The sequence below is a fragment of the Ips typographus genome, linkage group LG11 (assembly GCF_016097725.1).
Source record: "Ips typographus isolate SLU linkage group LG11, UJ_Ityp_2.0, whole genome shotgun sequence".
Taxonomy (NCBI): domain Eukaryota; kingdom Metazoa; phylum Arthropoda; class Insecta; order Coleoptera; family Curculionidae; genus Ips; species Ips typographus.
In genome coordinates this window covers 4,746,580-4,772,202 of record NC_138432.1, presented here as the reverse complement: position 1 = coordinate 4,772,202, position 25,623 = coordinate 4,746,580, and the positions used below count along the sequence as shown (strand labels likewise).

At 33.6% G+C, this 25,623-nt stretch overlaps 2 protein-coding genes across 2 annotated transcripts in view; one reads left to right on the top strand and one right to left on the bottom strand.

Annotated features, from left to right (window-relative positions):
* Positions 1–25,623, bottom strand: part of LOC145735120 (hexosaminidase D-like) — a 132,671-nt gene that overhangs the window by 27,508 nt on the left and 79,540 nt on the right. The window lies entirely within an intron of this gene.
* Positions 1–25,623, top strand: part of LOC145736069 (uncharacterized) — a 78,720-nt gene that overhangs the window by 19,627 nt on the left and 33,470 nt on the right. The window contains 5 exon segments of the mRNA XM_081990310.1: positions 3,992–5,102; positions 5,508–5,816; positions 8,621–8,758; positions 10,797–11,123; positions 23,998–24,350. Of these exon segments, the coding sequence (XP_081846436.1) occupies positions 3,992–5,102; positions 5,508–5,816; positions 8,621–8,758; positions 10,797–11,123; positions 23,998–24,350 (2,238 nt within the window).

The window sequence follows — 25,623 nt, the reverse complement described above, 5'->3', positions numbered from 1 at the left end:
TTACTTGACTTTGGTATTTGTTGATAATGAATACAAAAAGAAACCAATTTTGTTCTACTTTATTGAATTTTAAGATAGGATAAGTACGCTTCTATCCATTCTAACCATTGCTAAGGTATTTTTAATCACAACATAATATACAAACATGCTAATTTACTCGATATTTGGGACGTTTTTACGCATTTTCTTAATATATTTGACTCTTTAGATTTCAGCCAAACCAAAAACCAAAGTTGTTGAGAACAAATGTATTGTTTAATATCAGTTTTTCACAAAAGCACTCGCAAAAGAGTCTTTGTAACATTTTTGAGTAATTATAATGAACAGTGTGTTAATTGCAATAACTGCTTTTCACATTTTTTTAAAGAAATGTAGAAAGAAGAGAAACACGCAAATTTTTTAGTGTTCTTGAAATATTGCACAGCATTTAATTGCATTGCATTTATATAGCATATAAACATTCAAAAAAGTCATATTAAATATTAAAACGTATTAAAAAAACACACAAAAATATCTATGTTTTTACAACAGCATTTTTACCATTGAAATTTGCTTTACAACAGAGAATAAACAGTATGATAACAGGATTATTGTTATATTCTTAGCACTGGTTTTTCTCTAGGTTAGTGTGCTTTAAAATGTTCTTTCTTGGCAATAAGGATATAAAGGATATTTTTAACGTGTGTTTTGTGAGATTGTAAAAAGAAAAGTGCAAAAATAGTCCAGGCAACAAATTCTCAAAAAAAGTGAGGGAAATGCTTAAAACACAATTTTTGACTTTGTAACTTTGGACTAGTTAGAAAATTAACATATCAATGAAACGCTATTTCAGTCAGTATTTTCGAAATCTGGGGATTACGGCACTGAAATTTGCTGTGTAGACAGTAAATTGACCTTAAAATCCAGGGACGTACTGTATTTTCTCCATAAACAAACCTTACTTCACTGAAACTGTGATAACTACCATCAAAAATGAAAGAAAGTTAGTTAAAATGCAATGAAACACAATTTCAGTCAGTTTTTTCAAAATTTGTTGGTTACAGTGCTGAAATTTGTTGTGCAGGCAGCAAATTAACCTCAAAAACTAGGGACGTATTGCACTTTTTCTATAAACAACGTTTACTTCACTTAAACTGTGACAAATACCATCAAAAATGAAAGAATGTCAGTTAAAATGCAATGAAACACATTTTTTGTCAGTATTTTTGAAATCTGAGGGTTACGGCACTGAAATTTGCTGTGTAGCCAGTAAATTGACCTTAAAATCCAGGGACGTACTGTATTTTTTCCATACAAATCTTACTTCACTGAAACTGTGATAATTACCATCAAAAATCAAAGAAAGTTAGTTAAAATGCAATGAAACACAATTGTAGTCTGAATTTTCGAAATTTGTTGGTTACAGCCCTGAAATTTGTTGTGTAGGAGTGTAGGCAGTAAATTAACCTCAAAAACTAGGGACATATTGCATTTTTTCCATAAACAACCTTTACTTCACTCAAACTGTGATAAAACCATCAAAAATGAAAGAAGTCAGTTAAAATGCAATGAAACACAATTTTAGTCAGTATTTTGAAAATTTGTTGGTTACAGCGCTGAAATTTTTTTGTGTAGGCAGTAAATTAACCTCAAAAACTAAGGACGTATTGCACTTTTTCCATAAACAACCTTTACTTCACTTAAACTGTGACAAATACCATTAAAAATGAAGAATGTCAGTTAAAATGCAATGAAACAAATTTGTTGTCAGTATTTTTGAAATCTGAAGGTTACGGCACTGAAATGTGCTGTGTAGCTAGTAAATTGACCTTAAAACCAGGGACGTACTGTATTTTTTCCATAAACAAACCTTACTTCACTGAAACTGTGATAACTACCATCAAAAATGAAAGAAAGTTAGTTAAAATGCAATGAAATACAATTTCAGTCAGTTTTTTCAAAATTTGTTGGTTACAGTGCTGAAATTTGTTGTGTAGGCAGCAAATTAACCTCAAAAACTAGGGACGTATTGCACTTTTTCCATAAACAACCTTTACTTCACTTAAATTGTGACAAATACCATCAAAAATGAAAGAATGTCAGTTAAAATGCAATGAAACACATTTTTTGTCAGTATTTTTGAAATCTGAGGGTTATGGCACTCAAATTTGCTATGTAGCCATTAAATTGACCTTAAAATTCATGGACGTACTGTACTTTTTCCATAAACAAACCTTACTTTACTGAAACTGTGATAACTACCATCAAAACTGAAAGAAAGTTAGTTAAAATGCAATGAAACACAATTTCAGTCAGTTTTTTCAAAATTTGTTGGTTACAGTGCTGAAATTTGTTGTGTAGGCAGCAAATTAACCTCAAAAACTAGGGACGTATTGCACTTCTTCCATAAACAACCTTTACTTCACTTAAACTGTGACAAATACCATCAAAAATGAAAGAATGTCAGTTAAAATGCAATGAAACACATTTTTTGTCAGTATTTTTGAAATCTGAGGGTTACGGCACTGAAATTTGCTGTGTAGCCAGTAAATTGACCTTAAAATCTAGGGTCGTACTGTATTTTTTCCATAAACAAACCTTACTTCACTGAAACTGTGATAACTACCATCAAAAATGAAAGAAATTTAGTTAAAATGCAATGAAACACAATTTCAGTCAGTTTTTTCAAAATTTGTTGGTTACAGTGCTGAAATTTGTTGTGTAGGCAGCAAATTAACCTCAAAAACTAGGGACGTATTGCACTTCTTCCATAAACAACCTTTACTTCACTTAAACTGTGACAAATACCATCAAAAATGAAAGAATGTCAGTTAAAATGCAATGAAACACATTTTTTGTCAGTATTTTTGAAATCTGAGGGTTACGGCACTGAAATTTGCTGTGTAGCCAGTAAATTGACCTTAAAATCTAGGGTCGTACTGTATTTTTTCCATAAACAAACCTTACTTCACTGAAACTGTGATAACTACCATCAAAAATGAAAGAAATTTAGTTAAAATGCAATGAAACACAATTTCAGTCAGTTTTTTCAAAATTTGTTGGTTACAGTGCTGAAATTTGTTGTGTAGGCAGCAAATTAACCTCAAAAACTAGGGACGTATTGCACTTTTTCCATAAACAACCTTTACTTCACCCAAACTGTGATAAAACCATCAAAAATTAAAGAAGTCAGCTAAAATGCAATGAAACGCAATTTTAGTCAGTATTTTCGATATTTGGAGGCTACTTTACTCAAATTTCTTATTAAGACAATAAATTAACCTTAAAATCCAAGAACGTAATTAACTTTTTCCATAAACAACCTTTACTTCATTCAAACTGTGATAAACACTATCAAAAATGAAAGAAAGTCAGTTAAAATGCAATGAAACACAATTTCAGTCAGTATTTTCGAAATTTGGGGGTTACGGCACTGAAATCTGCTGTGTAACCAGTAAATTGACCATAAAATCCAGGGACGTAAAGCATTTTTTTCATAAACAACTCTTAGTTAACTCAAACTGTGATAAATCCTTTTGAAAATGAAGGAAAGTCAGAAATGCAAAGAAACGCTATTTCAGTCAGTAATTTTGAAGTCTAGGGCTTACTACCGACATGGCCACTCTATACAAAATAAAAACTAAATAAAGTTTTCGATATTTTGTTTAGTTTCCCAAATTTCCGCTATAGAAAGCGGTCACGTGGCGTCTGCCACACACACAGACATTCAAAAGCGGATATCTCGAAAACTGTAAAAGATAGCAAAAAACTTGACTGAATGAAACTTTTAGTAGAAAATAGGAAAAACATTAGCAAGTTTTTGTATTTTTGTTTGTTTGTTTGTACCTATGTACAAAGTTTAAAAAAACTGAACTGATTTTGACAAACTAAGTTTTAAATAAGTCATTTAAATGTGGTTTATGCATGTTTTTTATGTTTTTAAGTTTTGTTTAAAGACTAAATTTACTACATTTTCCTTGAAGCTAAATTTAAATACAATATTTTTTTCTAGAATTTTACTACCAATTTTGGAGTGTCTTACCAGGACTTATCAATATTCAATCGGTACGACCCGTTCAACGAACCCCTGAGCAAATCCTCCCCCCTCACCGACGCTTTTCTTCGCAAAAAGCATGGCGGCCAACTGTCGAATTCGAATTCCACCATACAGCCGCATTCCACCAACCCAAGTGTAAATTTAGATCTGGAAAGTGGTTATTTTAAGTCGAGTATATTTAGAGACGGTAATGTCTCGCATGCGGCAAGTGTGCCCAATTTGCTCCAGACCAGCGACAGATTGCCAGTTGACATTCAAGATTCGGTTGTTAACGTTTCCAGTGTGCCAAAAGACTTGAATTTCATCGGGGAATTCAATTTGCCAGTTGCACTAGTGTCGGTGGCCGAGAAGAATTTAAATCTTGCCGACCTGGACTTTGACAAGAATAGTGCTAAAAGTGAAACTTTAGTTTGTACAAGTGAACCCCACCATACTGAACCAAGTTTAGAAGAACATGAACTTGTCTCATTGATTGGCAACAGTGAGGAAGCAACAGATATGGCCAACTACAAGCGTGAAGGCTCTTACAGTGAGGCCATGTCCAATCGAGTGGACTTAAGCGACGATGAAGGTTCGCTGCGATACAAAAAGAAACTTCCCAAGTCACCCATAGTGGAATTTGACCGACGAGTCCTTAAAGCCATCTCAGAACAGTCACTACAAAGCTTGGTGAGCAGTACCAACAGTTTGCACGACAACCACCAAGTACTGAAACATCGATCCAGTTTTGCCTCATCGACACCAACCAAAAGATACCAGAATAGATCGGTTGCCGTCAGTACACCCGATTTGAACCGGATTGAACCAGTCGTAAGACGCGAAAAGGATATCTATATGGACGACGATAGGAGAAAAAGCGTCCAGGAAATTTCCGCTAGCAGATACGACACTAACACCATTGAGGAGGAGAGAAACAAGAATATTTTGTTGGACGAAAGTGACCTGGATGTTCCTAGGAAAGGATCGATCATTAAGAGTAGCACCAGCACTTCGGGGATGAGCGATATTGAGGACAAAACTTTAAGACAATCGGTCAAGAGTTTTACTGGAAGTAACGGAAGTAAAGGTAAGTTATAAAAAAATCAGGAAAATTTAGGATATAATGCCAAAAACAGCAAAATGTGCACATTTTGTTTTATAATTGTGAGTTTGGCGTACGACTGTGTGGAACATCCTATCCTATACATAGAATTGTGAATGTTGTCAAATAATAACAAAAACGTAACTTTCCAAGGATGAATTAAATATTATGAACAACTCTACTTTCCTGGTTATAAAATCGAAAATTTGATTTTGATTTTATTAATTAATTGATGATGAGTGTCTGCCTGATCTCTACATAGAAATCTGCAAGTTTGCATTCACTAAATTTAATAGTCAGAGTTAATGAACTAAACAAATCAAAAAAGCTCACGTATAATTAGTTTCCTTCCATAAAAAACAACTTTTAACATAAATGTTGCTATTTTAGGTGTTCATTTTTCACCGGTAGTGGCTGAAGTAAACTGGCGCGACGACGCCAGCACCTCCACAGTAACACCAGACAGGGAGTCCCTCTACTCGTTGAACAGTTCATCGCCTGAACCTCCAATATCACCTCAACCTCAACTGGTCAGGCCGAAACCTCAATATCTCGATCCCAGAAGAAGTGTGTCGCAGCCCGAATTGAGTGATAGCGACTCCATAATTCACAAACGGGAATATCTGGACTCCCTCAATAATTTGAGGAGGAGAGAGGTAGCCAAAAGTCAACCGGATGTTAGCAAGTTAAGGCGAAGAGGTAAATTTTAGTATTTACATCTATTAGGTAAATCAGAGCTGTGATTTCTATTCTGATGTTAATAAGAACAGATTATGTAATTTTGATTTGATGGTGGAAGTTTACAAACTGTACAAGGTGTCTCAAATTTGATGTTATCTCCAAAAGTAACAGTAAATGTCAAGGTTTTTGTATTATTTGGTTGATATAAAAGCTGTATTAACCTCTAAATGTTATTGAAAACTTTCCTTTCTATTTGCAGCTCAGAAATGTCCCCAGTGTCTTTCAAACTGTCTTCTGAATCTTGAAAGCATTACAAGAGGTTCTTAAACGGTTTTTGCAGGTCAGAAACATTAAAATAGCATTGATGATTTTTGATCTTTAAATTGTCACCAGAAGTTTAAAAATTGTTTTCAGTTGCTTAGATTCTCAAGGTTGAGAGAAAAATTGGTTAAATTTGAAGCCCTCTAGCGTCCAAACGGTTCAGCTTACCAACCAATGTTGTCATATCTTTAGAAATCCCATTTCATTAGCTATCTATCAACGTACAAAAGTTTATATACTGTGGACCAAATAAGCGAGTTATTTACGATTGAATGAAATACTGCACTAAAAAAAGTAGAAAATAAATGTATCAACTTTGAGGCCCTCTAGCGGCCCAAGCAATAAATCAACTAGTCAGTGTTGCCATATCGCAGGGAAGCCCATATCATTAGCTATCCATTGATGTATAAAAGTCTACACAGAGTGTACTAAATTGGTGAGATTCACGATTCAGTAAAAGCTGCATCAAAAAATTGGTCAACTTTGACGCCCTCTAGTGGCCAAACCGGCAAACTAATTAACCAAAGTTGTCATATTTTTCTAAAGTCCATTTTATTGGCTATCCATCGACATATAAAAGTCTATACTTTGTTGGTCAAATAAGAAAGTTATTCACGATTGAATGAAAGAGTGTATGAAAAGTTATAAAAAAAACTTAAAAAACCAAAAACTGGTTGTACTAAAAAATTAAAAAATTTCAAAATTGCGGAAATGTCACGTGATCTTAAAAAAAACGGGTTAAAAGTCATAACCATGATCAAAACCAGGTTGAACATAAAATCTTATTTTTTTTTATTAATTATTTTTTTAATGAAATTTATTATAAAAAAATATGAAAAAAAAACTCTGGTATAACTAACTCGGTTATTTGGGCAAATATGAAAAAAAGTGTAAAAGAGAAAAATTGTAGGAAATTTCACTTTTTACCAGATTGAATTAGGGCACTTTTGCCCTACAGGGCCTTTTAAGGGTGATATTTCCGGAAAACTGTGTTAACGCACAAGAAGTGCTTTAAAAGACTCTAACCAACTTTAATTAAGCGTTACACGGTTATTTGAAAAAATATCAAAAATATGTACGACAGGAAAGTTGTAGGAAATTTCATCCTCAACAAGATTGCATTAGGACACTATAGCGCTATAGGGTCTCCTCAGGAAGATATTCCCTAAAAACTGTGTCAAAGCACAAAAAAGGTCAACCAAGCATAGTAACTCGGTTATTTGGAAAAAATATGTGTAAAAAGAGAATTTCTACGTTGTTTTTCAATGTAACTACATAGTGTTTTATATTTTTGTAAAGGTATTTTTTAGCTTATTCCAAATCTGCTTCAGTCGAACGAATTATATTTAAGCTTGTGAGATACTTTCAAAAATACAGATTCTTAACCGAAGAAACGAAAGAGCAAAAGTCAGTTCAATTTTTAAAGTTTAATTCACTGATATGAATAATTTGTTTGAATGTTTTTTAACAAATATTCTTACCGTAGTGTGTGTGAAGTAATCTTGTAATTACTGTTCCATGGAGATAATAAAAACCATCAGAAAACGTAGACAGACAGCAAAGACACAAGAACACACACTAGAATCAAATCACAGCTCTAGTTAATAATAAAATGTGTATTAATTTCTTCGAACTTCTTCAAAAATATGTATTTTGATTAATCTAAGCTTTTGTGAAAAGTAATATAGCACCCACTTTTTATTTTGTCACTTAGTAGGAGTAAATTTTGAAAAGTTGCAGTGTTTTTGGTAGGCGCCTTCTCCAAATTGTTGAAATTTGAATTAAATAGTAAATTTTACAGTTTGCTGAATGACCAGGCTTGACAGTTTGAACAAACCCAACAACCACCTAAAAAGGAAACAACCTTATAGTATACCAAAACAGTATTAGTTTTAATATTGAATGCGTTATTCGATCAAGGATAAGCATTTTTGCATTTTAAAAGCTTAATGATGTCATGCATTACATGTTCGATTGGTTTGACTTATTGATGTTTTGTTCCTCTAGCTTTCATGGATCAAATAAAGATTACAGTTTCATGTAAGTACACTGACAATATTTTGCTAGTGTAGTGTATAGTGGGTGTTGATACTTCGCCATAGACAACAGAATCAGTTGTATAATCCAATAAATCAAGCTGGTTTCGCGGTTAAAATAAGCTGGCAAACGTTCAGTTTGATGACGAAATTAAGATTCGAAAAACACGTAAAGTTACCCAGGATAAAAATAAGAGCAAAGGCCGTCTACCATATGACTAGACTTATGAGTAGGTTTTGCGTTTCCTGTGCTAAAAAATAATTTTTCCACTAAGTTCAGGTAACGCCTCATGCCAATCGGTGCGAAATTCAACGAGAAAACTTGACCTTAATCCTGTGGGCGTTAAAACAACATCGTATTTCGTTCTAAGGTGTAGGATTGAAATATAGGGTTGTTCTTATTAGAATTACAGATACACAATAACATTCCCACTGTTTTTTAACATGAAAACTTTCTTGTTTCAGGTTCCCAATTAGTAAAGAAGGACATAGATGGTTGTACAATAAAAGCATACACTCTTGATGGGGTTCAGTACCAGCATACGCATTTGGACTTGAAAAGTCTCAGTCAGAGTTCTTTAATTGGATCAAATGTTGCCATAAGTAAGTTTTTTCTATTACAGTTACTATATTTGTGTTTTACCTTATAAACTGCTTAGTTTTAAAGTTAAGTGAAGCAATTCAATGGTTCTAAACTAAACTTCATATCAAGTCTACAGTTTCAGAGTATAGAGGTATAAGATACCTTCAAATTTGTATTTTATACTCAACAAAACCTACTTTTGACCTGAACGTGGTTTTGTTTTGGTTTGTAAACCCTTTTTTCAATCATTAAACTTCACTTTATAGGTCTGTGGAACAAAGCAAGAGAAACACGATATGGCAACTCTAGCAAACACTAAATGCAGTGTTTGAGGCTAAAAACAAAAATTTTGATGAAATGTAGCATAAGGTCACGTGACTAAAACACCTTTTTACCCCCATTTGCACCATCGTACTTTAAGCCTAAGTACCTTAAGTGTAGTCCAGACTGTGACTTTTTCCATCTGTATTGTCACAGTCTGAACCAAACTCAGTTTAAGCTAGGCTTAAAGTACGACGGTGCAAATGGCCGTTAACAAAGCAAATAAGCATACAAAAATCGTATTCAAAGCTCTTGAAAGTTGATTTTTGACAGTTGGTTGATTGAACAAACTTATATTACTAGTTATAGTAGTATTTTTAAAACACCTGAACTATTTTTGGCGCTATTTTGTTTTCAGTAATTTAAAAGAAGAAGAAAATTAAATAACAAAATACATTTACAAGCTGGCCATTTTTAAAGTAACTGTCCTAAATCTCAGGAACACATCTTGATTTGAAAACTAAAAAAAACTGTGTTAAACTGTAATTCTTGCAAATTCTAAGTAAATTTTGACAGTTTTGAGATTATTACGTAGTTTTTGGAGGATAGTTTAGCTAGGCAGTCACGTGACCACTGTATAAATCTCAGAAACATGTTTTGTATCGAATACTGCAAGAAAACTTTAAAAAAATTTGATATTTGCAAAATTGCTTGTCAAACCCACTTGGAGTGAGAAAATGATAGTTTTAAGCACATTTTTGTAATTCTTATTAAATTTCCTATCCAATCAGCCTTGATAAAATACTACAACATTTGGTATACAGTGAGAAAAGCGGAGTCAATTTGAAGTGCCAAAAACACAGCTTGAAAGGACAGTCAGAGACAAAATCGCTTGTAAAACCCACATGAAGAAAGGAAATGACTGTTTTAAGCAAGTTTTAAGAATCCTCATTAAATTTCCTATTCCATAACCTGAAAAAACAGTGCAAAATTTGATACAGTTAGTAAGAAAAGCGGAGGCAAAGTCGAACTACCAGAAACATAGTTTGAAAAGGGCATTCAGAGACAAAATCGCCTGTAAAACTCACTTGCAGTGCGAAATTGACGTGCGATCTTTATTAAATATCCTATTCAATAACCTGAAAAAACAGTACAAAATTTGGTAGAATCAGGGAGAAAAGCGATGCCAAAGTTTGAACTGCCAGAAACACAGTTTGAAAGGACAGTCAGAGAGAAAATTGCCTTTAAAACTTACTTTGAGTAAGAAAATTACTGTTTTAAGCAAGTTTTAATTATCATCATTAAATTTTCTATTCAGTAACCTGAAACAATAGTACAAAATTTGATACAGTCAGGAGGAAAAGCAGAGTCAAAACTTGAACTGCTAGAAACACAGTTTGAAAGGACAGTCAGAGAGAAAATTGCCTTTAAAACCCAGTTGGAGTAAGAAAATTACTGTTTTAAGCAAGTTTTAAGAATCCTCACTAAATTTTCTATTCAATAACCTAAAAAACAGTACAAAATTTTGTACAGTTAGGGAGAAAAGTGATGCCAAAGTTTGAACTGCCAGAAACAGAGTTTGAAAGGACAGTCAGAGAGAAAATTGTCTTTAAAACCCAGTTGGAGTAAGAAAATGACTGTTTTAAGCAAGTTTTAAGAATACTCATTAAATTTCCTATTCAATAATCTAAAAAAACACTTCAAAATTTGGTACAGTCAGGGAGAAAAGCGGTGTCATTCTTTCAATCAAAAATAGAGAGAAATTGTCACCCCTAACCCCAATTATCCTTGTTCCAGATACCAGGACGACCACGGGTGGCGTCCCAAACAGTCGGACAGTCAAAAATAGTACCACGTCCAAATTCCCCTCCTACGGTCCAAATCAAGCCGGCCACGATGAAGACTACGCGAAACAGTCGAGCATCGGCCAACAGTTGAATACCGGCGCAATGGCCGAACAGGCTACCAAAGCGTTGGACGGTCGCGCAAAGAAGACCAAGTCGGGATTGGGCGGTTTCCTCCAGCGGTTGGCTAGTTTTCGGTTAGGTGTCAAAAAGGGACAGGAACAGAAGGATAAATTGAAAAGGAAAGCGCAAGGAAATGGAACTAACACGACCACCAATGGTAAGTCATTTTAATTTTTGTTAGTTTTTTAAATTTTTTTTAAATTTGTTTTGCTTTAGAATTTTGCAGAAAATACTTTGAAAATGGGTTTATTTTTGAAAATCCTAAACAAACACATTACTATAAAGTAATTATTTTATTCTTAAATTTGTAATAAATATTAAATACACTTTAAGAAGATTTTTTAAGGAAAACTTTAATATCGACGAAATTTTATGAAAAGGATGACTTTCTCAATTTTTAAAACTCTGCTATTTTAATATTTCCACATTATTCTCTTTAATTTTCAGCTCATTTTTAATAAATATTTTACTATCACCACACAGTTTGTCAATTTTTTTGGTATTTCTATTACCTTAAACACTTCTTTTACTTAACAAACCGTTGGTGATGTTTTACTTTTCCACGTGCAAAAATGTTGTGATTGGTCAAGAAAAAGCAAAATATTTGCTTTTTTTACGCAAATCTGTTTGTTCTATTTAATTTGCAGAAACATGTAAAACAATAAAAAAACTCAATTTTGAAATTGTTATGGAGAAGACAAATGTGCACATTAAATTAGTTTTTTAATAAAACATTTAATTGCTTAAGAGAGAAAGAAGTAGGTTAGGTTAATTATCAATTTTTGTTTGTTTTTGCACTAAATTGAAATTTAAATTCAACCAATTTAATGCACCAAAGTTATTTTGACAGTTACAGTATGGCCTAATATATCAATTTATAGCCCTTAAAATACTAAATAAAAAAATATTCATAAAGATTTTAAAAAAGAAAAAAGTTTAAAAATAGTTTTTATAGTAGAAACAATTTTTAAAATTTTTAATTAGTAAAAAGGTTTCTAACCTAATTGACTGTTGATGTCTCCGTTTATTTTGATAATCTCGCATTTTAAGGTGATAATTAGTGTTTTAAAAGTGTTATTTTTGTAATTATGGTCCTGTTGGATTGGCAGTCCCTGGATTGTTATTACAACACTCCGTACGGATCTGTTAATATGCAGGTCAATGACAAGTTTATATACGTTGTCTGTGCGTTCAAAGGTCAAAAAGTGAACTATTTTAAACGGAACATCCTGTATATTATTACATTCATTCGATTAATCATTCAATGCCTACTTTACAGTCTACTATGTGGTATACAAAAAGCGTGCAGTTAAAAAGATATACAGGGTGAAAATTTCAACAAGAATATGCACTAAACCGGTTAAAAGTGCATTCAATGTCCTAAAAGTACACTATTTCAAATGGGACACCCTGTATATGATTACGTCATTTGATTCAGCTTGTCATGACCTACTATGTTTTGTGTATAAGTTTTAAAACTAATTTTGTTTGGCTCGAAATTTGGCATGTATTATTTCAGATGATGATTACAATGGAACTCTTCTTAGAAAATGGTCAACATCCTCTTTTATCCCGTTTAAGCTAAGAACAACCTTTTAAAGCTTGTTATGAAGGTTTTCCTGTAATAGAACCCTCAAGATCTCAAAAGGGTACCTAAAGTTTGACCATTTTTAGCTTAAAATAACCATTCTAAATTCTTTGAAAGTTTATTGAATTTTGGACAATTTTCAAAAATATTTATACAGTTCAGTCATACTGATTTGGGTACTTTTCAAGTATGTTTTGTTTTGTCCCTATGATATTGAATTTAACAGTTTCCAGGTTTAGGACATTTTGACGGTTGTCATAATTACAATTAAACTGAAAGTAAGTCAGAAACAGACAATTAAATGTTGACACCAAAACTAGTGAGTAATAAGCATATTATTAAACAGTAATAGAAAACACCTATTTACTGTTACTACCAGACATCTTTGTCTGACAAAAATTAGTTTCATTCAAAACTTTCGTTGTGTTGAAAGCCTCTAAGAATAACCGAGGGTGAAAATGTACCTATTAAACCCTGAAGGGCACTTTAAAAATTCGTTTATTGCACCCCTAAAGAACCAGACTGGGTCCATTCAAGTTCACACCATAACCCAGCGTTGCCATATTTTTGCAATTTAAATAACCAACATTTTTTTTGCGTACTGGTTGCCTACATATGCAAAACTCGATTGTACAATCCTAATTGCACACATACCTAGCACCGGTTAGTACCAACCTGTTATAATATTGACCACCCACGTTAGAATTTCAGATACACTCACTTAATGACCCATATTGTGTCGTTGTTGTGATAAAGGGTAATTTTATTGGCGGCAATTAGGGCACAAAGGGCCATAATCCAGTACTTCATAAACGACGTTAATCAGAAAGGCGCCTGACTGATTGTTGCCAAGAATTTTATCTTTTTGGCTGGATGTTTGTGAATCATCAATGTCTAGTCCAGAAAGAACAATTTTGCACTCTTGCGGTTTTTTTGAAAATCTAACCGTTTTCGAGATATTTTCCGAAAACTACTTTGATGCACTTTTTAACGAAATTCACACAGTTCAAAACTTGAACACTCTGTATCTTGGTTATTTTTGAGAGTTCAGAATGGTTGAACCACTCAAACAAATCGTCTTGAACTGCTCTTTTCAGTGATGTAGGGCAAAAAGTTGTATCTAAAAAATTGTTTACAGGGTGAGCAAAAATAATAACCCACTAACAATTTCGTGCACACCCTGTATACAGGCAACTGTATTGAAGTTCAAACTTTACCTAGTTTGATTTAGTGGTTCATTAAGAACAATTTTGCACTCTTGCGGTTTTTTTGAAAATCTAACCGTTTTCGACATATTTTCCGAAAACTACTTTGATGCACTTTTTAACAAAATATACACAGTTCAAAACTTGAACACTCTGTATCTTGGTTATTTTTGAGAGTTCAGAATGGTTCAACCACTCAAACAAATCGTCTTGAACTGCTCTTTTCAGTGGTGTAGAGCAAAACGTTGTATCTATAAAATTGTTTACAGGGTGAGCAAAAATAATGACACACTAACAATTTCGTGCACACTCTGTATACAGGCAACTGTATTGAAGTTCAAACGTTACCTAGTTTGATTTAGTGGTTGATTAGGAACAATTTTGCACTCTTGCGGTTTTTTTGAAAATCTAACCGTTTTCGAGATATTTTCTGAAAACTACTTTGATGCACTTTTTAACGAAATATACACAGTTCCAAACTTGAACACTCTGTATCTTGGTTATTTTTGAAAGTTCAAAATGGTTCAACCACTCAAACAAATCGTCTTGAACTGCTCTTTTCAGTGGTGTAGGGCAAAAAATTGTATCTAAAAAATTGTTTACAGGGTGAGCAAAAATAAGGACACACTAACAATTTCGTGCACACCCTGTATACAGGCAACTGTATTGAAGTTCAAACGTTACCTAGTTTCATTTAGTGGTTTATTAGGAACAATTTTGCACTCTTGCGGTTTTTTTGAAAATCTAACCGTTTTCGAGATATTTTCCGAAAACTACTTTGATGCACTTTTTAACGAAATATACATAGTTCAAAACTTGAACACTCTGTATCTTGGTTATTTTTGAGAGTTCAAGATGGTTCAACCACTCAAACAAATCGTCTTAAACTGCTCTTTTCAGTGGTGTAGAGCAAAACGTTGTATCTATAAAATTGTTTACAGGGTGAGCAAAAATAATGACACACTAACAATTTCGTGCACACTCTGTATACAGGCAACTGTATTGAAGTTCAAACGTTACCTAGTTTGATTTAGTGGTTCATTAGGAACAATTTTGCACTCTTGCGGTTTTTTTGAAAATCTAACCGTTTTCGAGATATTTTCCGAAAACTACTTTGATGCACTTTTTAACAAAATATACATAGTTCAAAACTTGAACACTCTGTATCTTGGTTATTTTTGAGAGTTCAAGATGGTTCAACCACTCAAACAAATCGTCTTGAACTGCTCTTTTCAGTGGTGTAGGGCAAAAAATTGTATCTAAAAAATTGTGTACAGGGTGAGCAAAAATAAGGACACACTAACAATTTCGTGCACACCCTGTATACAGGCAACTGTATTGAAGTTCAAACTTTACCTAGTTTGATTCAGTGGTTCATTAAGAACAATTATGCACTCCTGGGTTTTTTTTGAAAATCTAACAGTTTTCGAGATATTTTCCGAAAACTACTTTGATGCACTTTTTAACAAAATATACATAGTTCAAAACTTGAACACTCTGTATCTTGGTTATTTTTGAGAGTTCAAGATGGTTCAACCACTCAAACAAATCGTCTTGAACTGCTCTTTTCAGTGGTGTAGGGCAAAAAATTGTATCTAAAAAATTGTGTACAGGGTGAGCAAAAATAAGGACACACTAACAATTTCGTGCACACCCTGTATACAGGCAACTGTATTGAAGTTCAAACTTTACCTAGTTTGATTTAGTGGTTCATTAGGAACAATTTTGCACTCTTGCAGTTTTTTTGTAAATCTAACCGTTTTCGAGATATTTTGCAAAAACTAATTTAATGCACTTTTTACCGAAAATGTTCAAAACTTGAACACCTTGTTTCTTAGTTATTTTTGGGAGTTCAGGGTGGTTCAACCACTCAAAAGAATCGTCTTGAACTGCTCTTTCAGTGGTGTAGAGCAAAAAATTGTGTACAGGGTGAGCAAAAATAATAACTGTGTAAAGGTTGGTTGCTTTTATTATTTACAAAAAGCAAAATGCCTAGAAATCCAGACTATCAATGACTATTCCAGGCTGTAATTAAGTCACAAAGAAACCGTTACATAATTGGACGTAAAATAGTCAACCAGGTGGTATATAACCCATTGTTATTATCGCCCTAAAAAGAGGGTTGAAAATTCAGTTGTGCTTTACCTGTTTTGGTGGACTGACGTTATATTACCCAGACGTTTGACCCTACCGTTAAACTTACCCAGTGGTGCAGGCTGAACCTTAGCATTGCTATCTTTCAGCTGATGGAGATAATGGGACGTAACGAGATTTTTTCTGAAGAATGAGCTCAGTTCAGTTAAATAAAGTGGCCGTGTTACTTGATACAACAAAGACTCATTTGTTTATGTGCGTTGCAGTGGTAAACAGTTTCGAAGATGTTTGACAGAAGTGCGTATTGTTTTCAGTTTTATTTAACAAAATGCAAGAAATAGAACATAATTTTTGGGAACTGGATGTAAAATAATGTAAACAACTAAAATCCTGTGTGGGTGCAAACCTTGATCCAAATCCAGAATAATATAACACAACAAATGCTTCTGCGTAACAATATTTTTTATTGCAAACCAGTCGTTTCGTGTCAGGCTTCACGGAATACATTTGCATTATTTACATGTCACTTTCATTATCATTATTATTATCGGCCAGTATATTACCCGGATTGTAATTTTTTTTACAAGCGAAACTTTTCTATTTGAAAGTAAAAATGTATACTAATTAATAACAAATTTCACTGGACTGGAATACATTAAGATAAGTTGCGTCGTGTTTAGATGTTGCATGAATGTGGCAGTTTTATTAAAGAACGGATAAATATGACATGAAGCTAAGTGTATTTCACTACAATTAAGTTTAGTTAAGCTTAAATATGCTTGAGTTATTTTACGTTTATATGCGTAATTTTCGAAAAATATGTCTGAAGGTAAATTTATTGTTTTGTGGTAAAACTTTAGTAGGTAAAAAACGCACTATTTTTACATTTAAAAAAAAAACTGGAGAAAAAGATGGATCAGCAATTTGATGTTTTTAAATTGAAACATGAAAAAAGTTCTTTACGTCCCTGGATTTTATGGTCAGTTTACTCGCTACACAGCAAATTTCAGGGCCGTAACCCCCAGATTTCGAAAATACTGACTGAAATTGTGTTTCATTGCATTTTAACTAACTTTTTTAATTTTTTATGGTAATGATCACTGTTTCAGTAAAGTAAGGTTTGTTTATGGAAAAAATTCAATACGTCTCTGGATTTTGGGTTTAATTTACTGGTTATACAGCAAATTTCAGGGTCGTAACCCCCAGATTTCGAAACTACTGACTGAAATTGTCTTTCATTACATTTTAACTCATATTCTTTCAATTTTGATGCTAATGATCACAGTTCCAGTAAAGTAAGGTTTGTTTATGGAAAAAAATCAATACGTCTATGGATTTTAGGGTCAATTTACTGGTTATACAGCAAATTTCAGGGCCGTAACCCCCATATTTCGAAACTACTGACTGAAATTGTGTTTCATTGCATTTCAACTAACTATCTTTCATTTTTCATGGTAATTATCACTGTTTCAGTAAAGTACGGTTTGTTTATGGAAAAAATTCAATACGTCTCTGGATTTTAAGTTCAATTTACTGGTTATACAGCAAATTTCAGTGCCGTAACCCCCAGATTTCGAAACTACTGACTGAAATTGTGTTTCATTGCATTTCAACTAACTTTCTTTAATTTTTCATGGTAATGATCACTGTTTCAGTAAAGTAAAGTTTGTTTATGGAAAAAATTCAATACGTCTCTGGATTTTGGGTTCAATTTACTGGTTATACAGCAAATTTCAGGGCCGTAACCCCCAGATTTCTAAACTACTGACTGAAATTGTGTTTCATTGCATTTCAACTAACTTTCTTTAATTTTTCATGGTAATGATCACTGTTTCAGTAAAGTAAGGTTTGTTTATGGAAAAAAATCAATACGTCTCTGGATTTTAGGGTCAATTTACTGGGTACACAGCAAATTTCAGGGTCGTAACCCCCAGATTTCGAAACTACTGACTGAAATTGTGTTTCATTGCATTTCAACTAACTTTCTTTCATTTTTCATGAAAATTATCACAGTTTCAGTAAAGTAAGGTTTATTTATAGAAAAAATACAGTGCGTTTCTGAATTTTAAAGTCAGTTTACTGGTAACACAACAAACTTCAGGACCATAATCCTCAAATTTGGAAAATACTGACTACAATTGTATTTCATTGCATTTTAATTCTTTCTTAGACATTCTTTAATTTTTGATGGTATTTATCACAGTTTGAGTGAAGTAAAGGTTGTTTATAGAAAAAGTGCAACACTTTCCTAGATTTTAAGGTTAATTTACTACCTACATAGCTAATTTTAGGGCTGTAACCCCCAAATTTCGAAAATACTGTCTGAAATTGTGTTTAATTTCTGACTTTCTTTCATTTTCAAAAGGATTTTAGATTAGGATGCATAGTTTCCGAGATTTAAGCAAAAAACCGAAAATGAGGTCAAATTATCCGGTCAAAAAGAGCACACATGTGACAAATTTGTTTTTCAAAATTGCATACGTTTAGGAGCGAATTTCACAAAAACTATAAAAGATATCGAAAAACTTGACTGACTGAACCTTGTAGCAAATTTATTCAGCTTTAATTTTATATAGAGTAGCCATGTCGGTAGAATATACAGTTTTCGAAATATACACAAAATACCGAAAAATACTAGTCCAAACAAGGTTACGAAGTCAAACATTGTGTTTCAAGCATACTTTTTTTTGAGCATTTGTTGTCTGAACTTTTGGGTTATAAAACTTTTCTTGGTTACTTAAAAGAAACAATTCTCAAAAAATTCCAAAAAGGTTTACAATTTACTTTACTTTTTTGAAGTAATTTGGAATCAATTTTTTTATTCAATTTACATATCTTTAAACGAAGTGTTCCATGGGGAAACGAGGTAGTAAATGGCAGGACAAAGCGTTATTAGGTTATTAAAAGCAATGGCGAAGCAATATTGGCACAACGAGACAATTTAAGAGCAAATTTGAAGCAGCTTAAGATGGGATGGTTTACCACCCTTGGCCTAAAAAAGAAAAACCAACTGTTTCAAGTTTAAATTGATTAGCAAAGCACCGTTTGTTAAAATAAGTTTTCCATGTTGCTGAAAACGTGATCTACAAAAAGTTTTGTTACCTGGTGGAAATGAATTTTCAAGAAAAAGCATGTTTCAGCAGTTTTTCAGTGGTTTAGGGCCTAACCTAACCTAGTTTGTAATTAATTTTAAAAGATTCTTAGTTTGAGGTAAAATTTTTACAAAAGTCACAATCCACATGCAAAAACACCATTTTACCATGAAAATTATGGAAATAGCTGTAAAAACACTTTAAAGATTACCCTAAATTTTACTGAAGCTCAGGTTTAAGTTTATATACAGGGTGGGTCCAAGTTAAATGAAGACAATTTAGACCATTATTAAGGTTATTCCCGAGGTTATTCCATTACAATTCTATGATCTTCCAGGTGTAAAAGTACCTTTTGTGCATTTTGTATGGTTTCTTAAATTGAATGAAGTTTAAGACAAAATAAAATAATCCAGTTTTTTTATTCTAATATGACAGTTTTCACAAAAATCATTGAAATGTGTCAAACCCCTTTAGAATTTTCATAAAACTATCCTGAACCAAATCTCGTAAATAGATTTTATTGCGGAAGTTATACGATTGCAAGAGAGCAATGCGTTGCACTGTACACGCCACAAAATGCATTATTTGTTTATAGCCAACGTTAAAGCCACCTGATTAGAGAATTTTCAACACAGCAGGAGCTTTATTGAGCGTCTCCTGATGACGTTTTATTAGAATTATACGTCCCGGGAAGTGTGTTACGTAAAGCATTAAATTAACCTGGAGGAAATTTCAACTTCCTTTGTCTGCTAAATTTATTCGTGTACACGTGGTTTGTATATTTTAAAATGTGATGCGTTAAAGCTGAACTCAAAAATAATATTTTCTGATACCACACATAGAATCAAAACATATTGTTTAGGTCACTTGCCTGTAAAAGTAAGTTTTTCAAAACAAGATCAAGAATGAAAAGAGTATGAACGACAAAAGTATTAAACAACAGAAATATACCATGAAAATTATTGATACAATGTTTCTCTGTATCATTGATAGTAAATGAAAAATTTATAATTTTCCACCCTGTATTAGCATTTTGGAAACTACACATTCACCTAATGAATTGAAGAACTAGTCTTTAGGTTAGTAAATCAGAATTCAATATACCCAATAAGAGTTCAGTAATCAAACAGCACATTTTGTTTTCACAAATACTTTTCTTATTTTAGTATTTTTTAATTTGCAGCTACTTTTCAACTAATTTAAAGTAATAAAACCAACCAACAATTTACGCAGTACGAATCTGGTTTTAAAACGGATTAATTCAGTTTTTACGGTAGTAACTAGTAACAATTTACTAATAACAGACGCAGCTTTTCCATAATTAGGCTCGATTATCGTAAAATTTGCCTAAAGCTGGCAAGTAATAGGTTGTTTTACAGCAGGAAACGCAGTCATGTAAACCGCAAGAGTCAATGACGTTTGAATTATAATTTCAACCAATCATCTCAAAGCAATTTAATGAAAATTGTAATTGTGTGTTATTCATGGATTTGTTACAGGCATTTGACGTGTAATTAGCTGATTAAATAATCGGCGAAAACTTCACCTTTCCATCTGTTTATGACTGTAATCATATGGTATGGTATCATAACTACATTATGAACACCATTTTTAATTTTCTAAAAAAATCACGTGACCTTCAGGATTCTGTTTTGACGTTAAAAAAGGCCACGTGACCGCTGGGGCATTATGGTGTACAAATTTTAGGAATTAATGGGCATTACTGGAGGAACATTGGTATTTTGAAAACATCTAAATTCAAATTTAAACATAAATAAAGTTTGGTAATTTCAATAAATTCCGTTGGAATACAACGAAAAATTATGAATTTTGTAATTTTACTTTTAAAAAGTTTCACGTTCTCTAGCGTCAAAACCGTACCCCTAACTCATCAACTTTTATACGTCAATAGAAAGCTTATTTCATTGACATATAAAAGTTTATACAAAGTGTGGCAAATAAGCTAGTTATTGACGATTGAACGAAAGAATGCACGAAAAAATTGGTCAATGTTGACACCCTCTAGCGGCCGAACTGTCTAACCTATCTATTCAAATTGGGAGACGGTTAGAAAGCTCATTTCATTGGCTATCCATTGACTTATAAAACACTACTAAAAATGGTGCAAATAAACGAGTTTTGAAGATTGAACAAAAGGATGCAAGAAAAAAGACATAAAAAAAATAGTTAACTTTGGCGTTCTCTAGCGGCAAAACCGTCTAACCTCTCAATCTATGTTAAGAACTTTTTAGAAAGGTCATTCTATTGGCTCTCCATTGACGTCTAGCAAAAATAGTGCAATTAAGCGGGTTTTTGAATATTAAACAAAAGGATACATCAAAAATATTGGTCAAAGTTGACGCCCTCTAGTGGCCAAACGGTACCACTAACCAACCGACTTTTGTACGTCAATGGAAAGCTCATTTCATTGGATATCCATCGACATTTAAAAGTAAATACAAGGTGTTTCAAATACGCGTGTTATTTACGGTTTACAGACAGAGTGCCCCCAGAAACACTTTTTTACTGGTTAGGTCTAATTTGACCCTAGAAAATTAAGAGAACACGGTTACATGAGCTACTAGGTCTACTACGATGTAATGCATAGAAATTTCTTGAAAAACCGATTTTGCAAATGACAATTTTCGTAAGGGTCAAATTTGCCTGAAAAGCCACCACTATTCCAATGGGTTTTGCGTTATGTTGGCCACTTAGTGCAAGCGAAAATCGACTTTAATAATTTTATTTCTACAGTTTTGCTGCGGATCTAAATTTGACACTCACTGTGCTAGGTTTTGTTTTACTTTAGGTTTGATTTAAAAAAAAAACCCTCAAAGAAGTTAGAGTGGTTACAGTCAAGAAAAACGTTTAGTTAGCTTTGGAGCCCTCTGGCGGCCAAACAAAGCACCCTATTAATACAAACGGTCACATTTTTGGAAAGCCCGTTATATTTTCTATCCATCGACATAAAAAAGTCTATACAAAGTGTTGCAAATAAACGAGTTGTTTGATAATAAAGACAGTTTTGTCTGAATTTGACGGCTACTACTTAAACCTTCCATAACTCGATTATTTTGACAGTTACAGGGTGGTTCAATGGATCAATTTAAAGGACACATTTTTCAACAAAGTTACCTTATTTTTGAACAGAGAATCAGAGTGTTGTCTTGAGCTCTTTTTTTGACCATCCTGTATAATGTATTTTATCGTTTCTCTTCACCCACTTTTAGAACAAACCTTGTATAACACGACAAAACACAAAAACCAAGAAAAACACGTTTCCTGATATGCATAAATTAAAATTATTGTTTTGGAGACTGAAAATATTAAATTTCACAAAAAACGGTAAATATCTCAGGAACGGATACAGAAAAGTGTATGACATTAATACATGAAATATGTCTAGAATTTGAGGTAGAATCCAAAAATGCAATAAGTATACAAGGTGTTCCATTTAAACTAAGCAACAGTTGATATCTACTTCGGGTTAAATCGTTGCACACATATTTTCTTATTAAAAACGGTTTTTTAGACTCCCCAGTGGTCGTAATTTAGAAAATTAGTGGGTAGGTTAGGTTAGTTATTGGGAATTACTGGGCATTACAAGGAATTAGTGGACATTATTGGCATATTAGGAATTAGTGTACAAAATTGTACTCAGGGGTTTACCCCTCGGTATATGGAGAGACCTATTGAGAGAGTAAGAGAATACGACCATTAATGAAAACAACGACAGCTCACAAGAAATACGAATCAGAATCGAACAGGCCAGAAGCACATTTATAAAAATGAAAAGGCTTTTCTGCTGTCGGGATCTAAACCTGGAACTGAAAATACGACTAATGAGATGCTATGTGCTGTCCGCACTGTATTATGGGATGGAAGCCTGGACGCTGAAGGTAACCGAAATGAGGAGACTGGAAGCGTTTGAGATGTGGGTATACTGAAGAATACTGAGGATTTCATGGATGGACAGAATAACCAACGTGGAAGTGATGAGACGTATGAATAAGGAGAGAGAAGTTATGACGACAATTAAGGCCAGAAAATTGCAACATATGGGACATGTCATGAGGGGGGAAAAGTATCGAATATTGCAAGGAAAAATCGAAGGAAAGAGATCTGTGGGGAGAAGACGTAATTCATGGCTGAAGAACCTTAGAGAATGGTTTGGTTGCAATAACAACGAACTATTTAGAGCTGCGGTCTCAAAAATAAGAATCGCCCTGATGATTGCCAACCTTCGAAACGGAGACGGCACCTGAAGAAAAGAGATATGGAGAGAGACGTTGAAGCAGAATGTTTGAGAATACTTTGTAGACGTGACTCAGCAGGGTAGTTTTACACTGCATTTGGTCCCCTTTTTTGTGGAGTGGGATGATAGCATCTTCCTTCGATTTGTCGGGAATGATTTCTTAATTCCAGCTCTGTTGCACGAGGCTATGTATTTGTATGGCTAGATCGTCCCCTCCATGTTTCAGACTTTCTGCTAGGATATTATCACAGCCTGCCGCTTTGTTATTTTTAAGTTTCTTTGTGGCTCTAGTTGTCTCCTCCATGGATACGGGCGGGATATTAACCTCTGCTGTTTGGAATTCGACTTCGGTTCTTCCTGCACCCGTCTGTTAAGCAGGTGTACTTCTACTTTGGAGGCAGTAACTGAGCCATCGTTATGCAGTAGCATTGTGACAGTTCTGGGGTGGAAATCCTTTACTAAATCCGGTACTGACTGTAATCAATCAACGAATTGGTTAACTATCAAACATTTGTTGTTTTACTGGTTTATAAGCAGAAAACGATGTCTGCCGCCACGTTTCATAGCGTTTTTAACGACCCTTGAAAAATGTTTCAATTATCTTCGCCACTTTGGTGTGAAAACAACATTAAAAACCACTCGGTGATAATCACAGTTTTGCAACAACTAGCATTCATTGAAATGTTTACGCCCCACTTTTGCACAACGACGGGCCTGTTGTACAGTAAATTATCACGATTTGTTTTTTTAAAATTGTTGTGTAAACATTTGATTCAGTTCTCTCCGTTTTGTTGCAGTCCAATCGGCAACGCAAAAGAACCCGAACTTTACCAACAACACGAACCAGACGCCCAACTACATTTATATACCGCTCAAAGGGCCCGCTTCGGCCCTGGACAACAACAACACGAACGGGGTGTCGGCGGCCAAGCCGCCCCTGCCCAAACAGCCGCCCCCCAGGGTGGTGCACGCGAGTGTTAAGAAAGCGCACGCGTCCAATGGCGGCGTCCAAGAAGAGCGCCGCCGACGGCGTACTATCGATTCGACGAGCGGCGCCGAAATACGGGACGTGGGGCGCCACGGCTACGGGAATGCCTCCATGGACGGACCCATGGGGTTGATCGAGACCGATCTCGATACGGAAGTTACGGTAAGTTTTTTTCTCATATTTTTAAAGCATTTGTTGAGGAAAATTCACTTTGAAATTATTGTCACCAAATTTGCCACGTGTTTTAATAAAAGTATAGTAGTAGTTAAATAATTTCAAAAATTTGGAAATGAGACCAGTTGGAATCAAATTTGACCTATTCAAGAAGCTAAATTAACACATTTAGCTCAAATTTGCTATTGAATCAGCTACAGAATTAATTTGATACCAAAAGTGAGGTTAGCAGCAGAAGGGCTAAAGGAGACAAATTTTCACTTTTTTTTCACAAAAAAAATGAGTTGATCTGTCTTGAAATGAAAACCCTAATTACTACAGGGTGGTCCAGTCTTGTTAAGTGGAGTAGATACAAGGGGGGATGATGTTCATTTTCCCACTCTATTTTCTATGCTGACTGGATATTTCCCAAAAATTACAGTTTTTGATTTTGATTACACATTAATACTATAAAACTTTTATTTAAATTTAATTTTACGAGATAACCGAGTTATTACGTTTTAAAACAAAATTTTAATCAGACATATGAACATACATTTTAATCAGTTTACGTTGTTAATAAAAACATAATTATAATTATCTTCAAAACTGTAAAATTACCCTTAAAAACAAGTCGATTACTGTATTCAAGGATTAAAAATAGTTCCTAACCTAAATTTAGACTGGTATTACTCAAATTGAGCATTATACTGTAAAATAATCGATTAATTTTATTTGAATTACGCAATATAAAATATTAGTAACATAATAGATGAGTCAGTAAACATGTTTTCAGTTAATAGAATCAATGCTAATGCATAGTGTAAACTCTAAACTGGTGAATGAAATATTAATAACAAAAATGTTGTTTTACTGCTTTAATGTCTAGCATTAAGTTGCGGTGGTCAAAAATAGGTTTTGTGGTCATTTATGGGATTTTTAAAGATGTTACTTAATTAAGTTTTGTACCAAAAATTGGTTGGGTTGTCCTGTTTTCGCTTATTTCAAATATTCAACTTATTATACAGTGTGTCCCAAAATTGGTTCCACATGTATTGGGATCTCGGTAATCGTAACAGTTACAGAGTCGGTTAAATGTTTGGTATAGCCAGGGAGAAAAGCGGTGTCAAAGTTTGACAGTCAGGGACAAAATCGCCTGCAAAAACCTACTTGGTGTGACAAAATGAGTGTTTTAAGCACACTTTTGAAATCTTCATTAAATTTCCTATCCAATAACCTGAAAAAACCATACAATATTTGGTACAGTCAGAAAGAAAAGCAG